Below are 11,180 nucleotides of genomic sequence, written 5' to 3' on the forward strand. Positions count from 1 at the left end.
GCTTCCAGTTTGAGTGATTAAGCACCTGTGTACTGTATGCAGGTACTTTAAGTGACATGCCTGTGACACTACCATAATTCTCCCATAAGTCGCAGCCTCTCTGTGCATCTCAAAAGCCATCTACCTCCCATGAATGCTGAGAGCTTGCATCTGAATTAGTACTGCGTGCAAGGTGCGAGTTAGATGCATGTGCGGTAGAGAAAATAATCACTCCATTGCCCCAGACAATGGCAGTATGGGCCCTAAGAAAGCGGACCTGTGTGCAGCCTTTATAACACCATCAATTCTAAGGGGGAGATTCAAATGTTTGAAAAGTCGGTTGGGTGCCTGTTTTTCCCTGTCTATTAGATAGGAAAAAACAGGCTCCCAACTGACTTTTCAAACATTTGAATCTCCCCCTAAGTTTGCACAAGTAGAGTTTGGATTTGCATTTTTCTGTACTTCAAAGAATCATGGTTTGTTTGCCTGTTCACCAAATTCCACTTTGTACCTTTGCCAGTTTAATGGTGACGATCGTCTGGGGGGCGGCAACACGGCATTGAGGCGAGATCGGGAAGTGCATGTCTGTCATGGCCATTTCCGGGGCATGCCTATGACATTGACTGCATTTCCGGTGATAGGAAACATGGCAGCGGGACCCTTGCCTATACAGCCAGGCTGCGTAGACATGGGTCAACCTCTGTTTCATGTGATCGCAATTGATTTGCAATTGCACCGTGGGGCGGCACCACACATTCTGTGTGGCCTCCAACATAACCAAAAAGAAAGCAGATCATCAACAGCTGAGAAATTGGTGACTGATTTCTATAGAGGTCACCATTCAATCGTAATGAGGAGTACTGTGACCCTCGAAAATTATAACAAAAACATTCATATAGTATATGGTCACAGATTCTGATGCGAGAGCACAATCTGTGACCAACTCTGAATAGCACCCAAAGTACCAATCAGTTCCTAACTCTCATGTTACAGGCTAAAAAAATGACAAAAGTTGATTGATTGGTACTTTCTCTCTCTTCTAGGCTTAGTATATAGACCCCTTAGATCCTTACTAGTATAACTTTCTTCAACCTCTTGACTTTAGCTTTGTTCCTTATACATACTTTTATCTACTTAAACCCCTTAACTTCAGGCTTGTCTCTTGTGAGTCAACAACTCAGAACTTAGCAGCTTGTGTTCGGAACAGATAACCGTGGTTCTGAATATAGTGTACCTAAATATTAGATTGTGTTGAGATTTGCTATGATTAAGATGACCTGGCTGCTGCTGTTTGAAGAGAGTCTGCAGCTCTTTATTTTAAATATAATTTTCTGTTGTTGCATACACACATGTACTATTTGTGTATGTATGTATGTATGTATATATATATATATATATATATATATATATATAGTTAAGTTAGCGGCTTCCTATGTTCAGGTAGCTGTGCTTCCCTGTATAGAGCTATATACCTGTATGTGTCAGTGCAGAGTATTGTATTTTGGGGGTCATTCCGAGTTGTTCGCTCGGTAAATTTTTTCGCATCGCAGAGATTTTCCACTTAGTGCGCATGCGCAATGTCCGCAGTGCGACTGCGCAAAGTAAATTTGCTATGCAGTTAGGAATTTTACTCACGGTTTTTTCTTCGTTCTGGTGATCGTAATGTGATTGACAGGAAGTGGGTGTTTCTGGGCGGAAACTGGCCGTTTTATGGGTGTGTGCGAAAAAACGCTACAGTTTCTGGGAAAAACGCGGGAGTGGCTGGAGAAACGGAGGAGTGTCTGGGCGAACGCTGGGTGTGTTTATGACGTCAAACCAGGAACGACAAGCACTGAACTGATCGCAGATGCCGAGTAAGTCTCGAGCTACTCAGAAACTGCACAGAGATGTCTTTTCGCTATATTGCGAATCTTTCGTTCGCAATTTTAAGAAGCTAAGATTCACTCCCATTAGGCGGCGGCTTAGCGTGTGTAAAGCTGCTAAAAGCAGCTTGCGAGCGAACAACTCGGAATGACCCCCTTTGTGTGAGATTTTACTAATACTTTTGACAGCCTCTTTTAGTTTTAATATTACTTTTGGTGGCATGGCTATTTGATTATAATCACACTTGCCTATCCTCCTGGAAGTATCAGGAGACGATTTTTGGGGTAGACCCCACAACCCCAGAAGGTTGGGTGGTTTTCCCTCATCCCATCCCCTTCCTAGTGGGGAATGGGTCGACCCAACTTAGGTCGACAGTCGACAACTGAAGGTTGACATGCAATAGGTCGACAGATCAAAAGGTCAAAATGTGTTTTTGGTGTAGTTTTCTTCGTAAAATTACCAATTAGTGCACCGTGTCCCCTCGGTCAAGGTACCTCGCTCCGCTACCTCTTCGCTCAGCACAGGTACCGTAGTCCACATGAATCGTTAAGTATGGAAAAATCCAAAAAATTAAGAAAAGAAAAAAAATACATGAAAAACTCATGTCGACCTCCAGTGGTCGACCTAAGCTGTGTCGACATAACGACCATATCCCTCCTAGTGAAGCAGGCAGGATGGGGATAAAATCACTGCAAATGTGTCAATGGTGGAGCTAAAATATGTGAATTGCATCATTTAGCCCCACCACCTACACACGAATTGCAGACATTTACCCATCATGGGGGTGGAGCCTAATGATGTTAGTCCAGCCACCTGGGGCATAAAAAGGAGGTAATGATATACCTTAAGGTGCATACACACGGTGCAATATTGACTATGCGATTTCCCTTGAACTCCCCCAGATCCCAGAAGCACTGATTTTGATTTTCGATTTTAAATATGTATGATTTTGACTAAGTGGCAATTATGACTATACTTTGTACTAGATGCGCGGGCAAGTCTATCTAGCCTTGCGATACCGACCCCACATCGGGATCACAAGGTGGCTAACACCTTGCGATTTGCACTAACTTACCTTGCGATTTTGAATATAAAGTCAAAATCGAAAGCAAAGATCTCCCCATGTGTACACACCTTTACAGCTGATCTACTGAGAGCAGCGTTATATACACCAATTACTCTATGTATGCATGCACATACTGTAAAAGGACATTTTCATTCACTACAACATATTAGATATGAGTAAGTTTCCAATTTGTGTTGGGGTATGAACAGACCATTCTGTTCTGCTATCTGGGAAGACTTACACAGTGCAATTAAATAAAAAACTTATAATAATTATAATATACATACATACCCACACAAACTTCCTTACTCAAATAATCTGTTCTATTAATAGTGATAATCCCTATTAGCATAGTCACTTTCTTAGTATACAGTGGTCCAGTTCTATCCTTCATAATTATGATATATATGAATTTCATTCTCTCATCCGCTGGCTATTGGTCACAAAACATAGTGGACAGAAGTGTATTACATATTATCTGTCTACCTCATGATTTGTTGTGCACATCCACCACCATCTCATTTTTTGTCCATTGCTATTTAGCATACAACACACAGCAGATGTTAACAGCTATCTCTATACAAAATATACTCTTTCTTCTAGCCTGAGTTTCGCATTTGCTGGGTGTCTCACTGCAACTGCACATGAAAGACTTCTGAATACACATCTTCCTTGAATTAATGTATAACTCTCTGATCGTTATTAGTAGCCCCACATACAGATTTAATTATCAAACAGTAATGAAATCAACCAAGCAGCCAGTGGGAACCGCCTGGTGAAGAAGTGTCATCCGACACTCCCACAAAATGCAGACAAAATATCACCAATTGGGTTCTCTTCGGCACTGTAAATCACAGATAAAGTCCACAGTCCTAGGGGGTCATTCCGAGTTGATCACTAGCTGCTTTCGTTCGCTGTGCAGCGATGAGGCAAAAAAAGGCACTCTGCGCATGCGGCGCAATGCGCACGCGCGACGTACTATTACAACGAACGATGTAGTTTCACACAGGGTCTAGCGAAGCTTTTCAGTCGCACTGCTAGCCACAAAGTGATTGACATGAAGTGGGCGTTTCTGGGTGTCAACTGACCGTTTTCAGGAAGTGTTTGGAAAAACGCAGGCGTGGCAGAAAAAAAAAGCAGGCATGGCTGGGCGAACGTAGGGCGTGTTTGTGACGTCAAAACAGGAACTGAACAGTCTGAAGTGATCGCAAGTGCTGAGTAGGTTTTGAGCTACTCTGAAACTGCACACAAAAAAAATTGTAGGCACTCTGCGATCCTTTCGTTCGCACTTCTGCTAAGCTAAAATACAATCCCAGTGGGCGGCGGCATAGCGTTTGCACGGCTGCTAAAAACTGGTAGCGAACAATCCAACTCGGAATGACCCCCCTAGTCTCTTTCATAATCACACATTCAATTTGAGGCTTTAATTCCTACAAGCTCGAAGTTCCACTCAAAAAGAGAATGGAAACATCTCATAGGGCAGATATTAAGTGTAGCCTCCTACCATATATTGAGGTCTAAATAAGAAGTAGACAGTTGAACACATAAGGGAGAGTGTAACACCCACACGATATCCAAATCCCGATCACTCTTCACACATCCAGAATTTTGATATGCTCAGGAATGTTAAAGAGAAAGTATCCAATAGCATAATACTGTAATTCTAAAAATCAATAAGATACAACATAAAAGTAGGCAGTAGTATTGGAATCTCACTGGCTGAAATGGTTTATCTAAGCACAGTAGGCATGCCTTGACAAAGATACCAATTGTATTGAAATGCATTGGCTAGGAGGGATTGTGCAGGAGAGACAAACTCATACTGAATGCTGGACAGGGATATCTGGGGATGCCTGGTGGCCTTTTTATCAACTGCCTTTATGTCTACTGTGCTTAAGTAGACCATTCCACCGGGTATAGTACACTAGTGACAGCAGTGTGAAAATACTGTATACTTGTGAGAGTTTAGCATGAGAACTGATGCCACTCAAGTGAATATATGTTGCGTTGAAAGTAAAGCCGATTAAGGGCACATCTGTATGTGCTGCCTTCTCTGAGATGATACAAAGGACACAATTTTGCTAATTTCTTAATGGGCTTATATAAATGATTTGATATTGATATGGGTTGGTTTCATATTCTAATTACTGTTTGGTTCAAACTTGTATATTTCGTCACTTCCAAACTGTGCACTACTTTGGGTTAGAGCATGGGTCTTCAACCTGCTGCGTGCAACTACAGCATGCCCTACCTCAGTTTTGCTGTTAAGACATGCTAAAACAAAGGTAGGGCATGATGGGATATGTAGTTCCACAGCAGCTTGAGGGCTGCAGGTTAAAGACCTATGGAGTTAGAGCTATCCATTTACACCCATCAGCCATTACATTAAAGGCGAAGCAAATAACACTGACTACCTAATTACAATGGTATCTGTCAAGAAATGGTTTGTTTGTTTTTTAGCAAGTAAACAAACCGTGAAGTTGGTGTGTTTAAAATAAAGAAAGGGCAAATGTAAGGGTGTGAGCAATTTTGACAAGGGACAAATTGTGCTGGCTAGATGACTAGGTAAAAAAGGTGTCAGAAGACACACACTACATAGCAGCTTGCTGGGGTTCACTACGGCTGGCCGACGGTCGGGCTCCCGGCGACCAGCATCCCGGCGCCGGGAGCCCGACCGCCGGCTTACCGACAGCTTGGCGAGCGCAAATGAGCCCCTTGCGGGCTCGCTGCGCTCGCCACGCTACGGGCACGGTGGCGCGCGTATTCTCCCTCTATGGGGGTCGTGGACCCCCACGAGGGAAAATAATTGTCGGTATGCCGGCTGTCGGGCTCCCGGCGCCGGTATACTGAGCGCCGGGAGCCCGACCGCCGGCAAACAGAAGACCACCCGCTTGCTGCATAGCCGCAGACTGGCTCGAGTGCCCATGCGGATTCTGGTCCACCACCATTAGTGCCTACAATAGCACATAGCAATAAGCACTGGGCCAAAGTGCAATGTAAGAAGGTGGCCTGTTCTGATGAATCATGGTTTTGTCTACATCATATTGACAGCCGTGCGCATGTGCATTGTTTACTTGGGGAAGAGATGGAACCAGGATGCACTATGGAAGAGAGGCAGTGTGATGTCTGGCAATGTTGTATAGGGAATCCTTGGAGCCTGCCCATTCAAGTGGATGTTACTTTGACATCCCACTTACCTGATACACTGTTGCAGACCAAGAACATCCCTTCATGGTAATGGTATTCCCTGGTGGCAGTAGCGTATTTCAGCAGGATAGTGCACCCTCTTAAACTGCATAAAATGTTTGGGAATAGTCTGAGGGACATGATAAAGAGTTCAAGGTGTTAATTCCAAATTTCCCAATTTCAATCTGATAAAGAATCTGTGGGATGTACTGGGAAAACAATTCTGAGCCATGGAGCTATAATTCTATAAAGATCACTGGAAGCATGGCACAAGCAGCCTCCGGAAAAGCTATTACAATGGGTGCAAGGTGGGCAGCGGGGGTTCCCTATGACTTAGAGCAGGCATGTCCAAACTGCGGCCCTCCAGCTGTTGAGAAACTACACAACCCAGCATGCCCTGACACAGCTTTAACATTCACTGACAGCAAAATTTGTCAGGGCATGCTGGGATATGTAGTTTCACAATAGCTGGAGGGCCGCAGTTTGAACATGCCTGACTTAGGGGCTTGTGAGTACCGCACATCCTGGATCCATTATAAATATGCCACAGCATTCCTCACTTGAAATGAGTGACTTGACTTCACATTGGATCTTGGTAATGCAGTCAGATACATTGTATTAGTTTCCACAATGAATTTCTCAGTGTCATTGCTTCATATCCAGCATTCATAACCCCTGTGCTATGCTTTGTGACTTGCTAACAGTGTTTTCTACTTTCCAAATAGGACAATCTCCAGAAACTTCCATAGAGCTGATACCAGCAATGCCAACTGAACAAGTATAATCAAGTCTGCTACTGATGAATTAAAGGGAGAGATTTTTTACTCAAGGAATATATATAGACTCATCACAATGATTGGTTTGGCATATAGCTGCAATATGTTATTTGCTGGCAAACACTAATAAGAATAAGGCTGTGGTAAAATAAAAATAACATTTGATTGATAATGGGTAACAGAGAGCATTATGTGCCCTAAATATAGAACATAATTGTACCTTATCCTGTGCCAACTGTAAACCACACATTAGTTTAAACTGTATACTGGCATTAAAATCTCTGTAATTAAGATGCATCTCTAAGGCAAGATAAGTATTGTACATGTTTGTGAAATAAGAATGATTGTACCAAAAGAGACCATACATACAGATGTGTCAGCATTCACCTAGCATTTTTCTGCCACTTAGCATGACAGACACTCTGGAATGGGTAATGATGTCTTTTCTTTCCTAATTTCACATCATAGCTGCATACAAAGTCGCTCACAATGTAGCTGGGGCACTATTGTATTTAGTGCTTTTGTCACAGAGAAATTGGTATAAAATATGTCTAAAGACACAGATTGAGCATAACTGAACATGGCGGGAGGCATGGCACAGCCACTCGTATTGGGACTCTGGTCCTGATTCAAAGGTGCACGCAGTTCATGCACGGCTGTGATATCTCTGCAACACCTACTTTGCATATCTGAGCAATGCAATGTGGTGGTGGATTTGATCGCTTCACCATCAATGCATAATGGGGCCAAATTCATTGTAGCCTGATGCCCTATGTCTAGTGTGCGTGTGCACCCAGTGAGGGGTTCACTACGGCTGGCCGGCGGTCGGGCTCCCGGCGACCAGCATCCCGGCGCCGGGAGCCCGACCGCCGGCTTACCGGCAGCGTGGCGAGCGCAAATGAGCCCCTTGCGGGCTCACTGCGCTCGCCACGCTACGGGCACGGTGGCGCGCGCCACACTCTTTTATTCTCCCTCTATGGGGGTCGTGGACCCCCACGAGGGAAAATAAGTGTCGGTATGCCGGCTGTCGGGCTCCCGGTGCCGGTATACTGAGCGCCGGGAGCCCGACCACCGGCATACAGAAGACCACCCCCCAGTGAGATGTGAAAGCATCTCACTGCTGCGATCAACTCTGCCTGATTGACAGGCAGAGGCGGTTGCGGAGCATGCAAAATACGTTAGAAAGCCGTTGGGGGGTCACGATCCAGAGAACGCAGGCTGGCCACGGTGGCTGCGTGACAACCCAGAACAAGGCGGGGAGCCGTCTACCAGCGTGTGTGTGTGTGGGGGGAGGCCTGACATGCGGGGCAGAATAGCCCTGTGCTGGGTGTCCCCTGCATGTCAGAGAAAATGATCGCAGATGTGCTAATTTTATCACATCTACGATCAGGTCTGAATTACCCCCATCAACTCCACGAGATGTCCCGTCCTGGTGCAGATCCTCCCTTGTAACTTTTTCAAAATCTGGCCACCGTGACTATGGTGATGCGATATAGGGAGAACTAAAATAGCTGCAGTAATTTACAGCAGGCTAACTTATCCACTGAGGCTATTCAGTTAGTCCATGAAGGCTACACTTAATGGGGATTTCTTTTCGGGTCTGAATTGCCTGTTTTCGGGTACCGCGACCATGGTAATACATAGGTCCGGGAACTTATCACAGATTTTATAGGTTAATGCCCCAAAACAGATCCATTTAAGAGGTGAGAAAAAGGGGCACTAATTGAATTAGGTGTTAAAACTCACGGCTATCCCCCATTTAATACCATGTCAAATGAATGGGGCTAATTGAATTCCCTGATTAGAATGCAACCTTATGCCAGTCTCCATCCTGTCTCAGGTTATAGTGATGTTGTATGCACAGTCTCCATCCTGTCTCAAGTTATAGTGATGTTGTATGCACAGTCTCCATCCTGACTCAAGTTATAGTGATGTTGTATGCACATGCGTATGCCATCACGCACATTGGTTCGGGCATGTGCAGCAACTTTTCTAGACTTATTTTTTGCATGCACTCTTAGCAAAAAAAAAAATCATTCAGCTGCGCAAGAATCTGTATTGCGTGCACCTCTGAGTCAGGCCCCGCCTCTGTTACTCAGACTTGCAACTTGTTCACACACAGAAGTACAAGTAATACCAGCCCAGTAGTCAGCGCACCTATGCAATGTACTTTTGTCACATTAGTGATGGAACTAAACCTGGGTACACACATCAAGGATCAGACGATCTACCGACCATCAATGAATTGTGTAGTCACTACACCATGGTCATGTAGAGTGATCGCAGGTCCTACTGTTGCATGACAAATCATACAGTGTACACCAAGCATTAGGTACATACTGAAAAAGATGCTTGGTGCAGCTAAGTCACAAAGTCTGTGGGGTTCCGCATAGGGTGATAAAGCGAAGGTGTATGCAGACACATCTGTATTTGCACCGTTAACATGTGTTTAACTTGCATTGTGCTTCAGTTTCATTTGTGCAATTTCAGGGTATCAGAAGCAAATAATGCAGTAAAAAACATCTTGCACTGAGAAACAATTTAGAGGTATTTATGTGTTCTATTTGCTTTAACCTTGGACAAGATAGAATATTTTGTATTTCACCACAAATTTCTGTTTAAAAAAGGCTAGATTAATATGTATATAGATGTGTCTAGAAATGTATTAATGCAAAGTGGTATATATGAATTTAAACTTCTCTATTAACATACAGTATATTGAAAGCACATTGCAAGCACCAGGGTGTGTGTAGCATGAGAGACTGCATCTAGTAACCTACTGCTAAACTACTGTCATTTCCTTTTGATATACACTGTATGCTAGAAAACAAGGGTTCCATCTGTAGCATGTCAGTTTAATTTTTTTGGAACAAATAGGAGGCACAATGTATGATTATATTAGGGTTTCCAGAAACTCTTTTTTGATTGCCTCTAAAATGTATCTTTATTCAACTGAAATTCTAAGACAAAATAGTAGATACATTTGTGTGGTACGGTGTGTGTTAAGAAAAGAACACATTTGTAAAGTAAGAGCTACTATTTTTTACCAGCATTTAAAAAAATCAAAGCATAACACCATGTTTTGGGTCGCAGTGGCTGCGTGTGACGTCACTTAGCCGTCGCCCACGAAACAGTACAGACACGCCTGTGATATCTGAACCGCGCCCCACAATTGCTGTGCCGACATCCCCGCCCACCAAACGAGCGCAGAGGCATTTGCATAAGTAAGATGCCGTCGCATCTCACTGTGTGTGAACGTGCAGTATGGCTCCTGCATGTGCGCACAGTGCACAAGGGCTTCAGTATGCGAGCACATCACTAATGCGTTCCATACTGAATTAGGCCATTAGTCTACCATCCAAAAATACAGCTAGACTAAATGCAATCCGTTTTGGAAGCTGTCTATATTTTAGTGCTGTTTACTTGTTGTTCAGTATTATATGAAAAAAGATGATCTTGTACTCTCACGGAGTTCTACGCTGTATAAAGCCTGGTCCAACATGGTCCAAGACCCTGGATGAGCATTTTAACCTTTCTCTGTAGGTATATTAATGTAGCTCACTGCAAATAGCATGTACCGTCACAACTGCAAGTGCTCCATAGTGACACATATGATACCGGGATGATATTCAGCTACTGTAATAATGGCCCACAGTACAGTATCAATACACTCAGGACCTAATGCTGAGATGTATGTAAATTTGATATTTATACATCTCTGATGTTTATGAATCTACACATGTGCGGGAGCCACACTGCATGTGTGCAGGTCTGGGGCTGTGATGTCACTTGTAGTTCCCCAAATGCTGGAACATAATTGACATGCTGCTGGCAGCTTCCTGAGGGTCCCATAAATATCCAATGGCCATGCATCCTTGGACACAGCAGCGGATAAGAGAAGCTGGCAGGAGGCATCTAATTACACTCCTGCAGCATTAGTATATGCGTACAAAGACAGCAACTGTGCTAACTGCGTCCATCTCGCGATCCGGACCTCAGATAACAAATACAATTTTTTTTATAAAAACACTAATTTGCACTAAATATATAATCTGATCTTATATTAGGAATGTATTTTTTTATATAGTGACAAGACTATCTAATATGTCATAATATTACACATATTTATAAAGCAGATTCATGTGGCCCGATTTAAAAAATAAATTAAAAAATGTATTAGGGGTTGGCTTTATATAATTCTCCAATCTTGAAAAAACTCCATTTCTATATTTCTCATATTATTATTCTGTATGTAGCTCCAAGGTTCTTATGCTCTCAGTAGGAATATAAAAAAACATAATAAATCCAGG

The 11,180-nt window shown here is 43.3% G+C and overlaps 1 protein-coding gene across 1 annotated transcript in view; it reads left to right on the plus strand.

The window, feature by feature from the left end:
- LOC135057963 (uncharacterized) overlaps positions 1 to 7,665 on the plus strand; it is a 74,800-nt gene extending 67,135 nt beyond the window's left edge. The window contains exon 7 of the mRNA XM_063963652.1: positions 6,820 to 7,665. Coding sequence (XP_063819722.1) covers positions 6,820 to 6,878 — 59 coding nt within the window. The 3' untranslated portion in view covers positions 6,879 to 7,665. The remainder of the gene's footprint in view (positions 1 to 6,819) is intronic.
- The last annotated feature ends 3,515 nt before the right edge of the window (positions 7,666 to 11,180 follow it).

Source organism: Pseudophryne corroboree, chromosome 3 (genome assembly GCF_028390025.1).
Source record: "Pseudophryne corroboree isolate aPseCor3 chromosome 3, aPseCor3.hap2, whole genome shotgun sequence".
NCBI classification, from domain to species: domain Eukaryota; kingdom Metazoa; phylum Chordata; class Amphibia; order Anura; family Myobatrachidae; genus Pseudophryne; species Pseudophryne corroboree.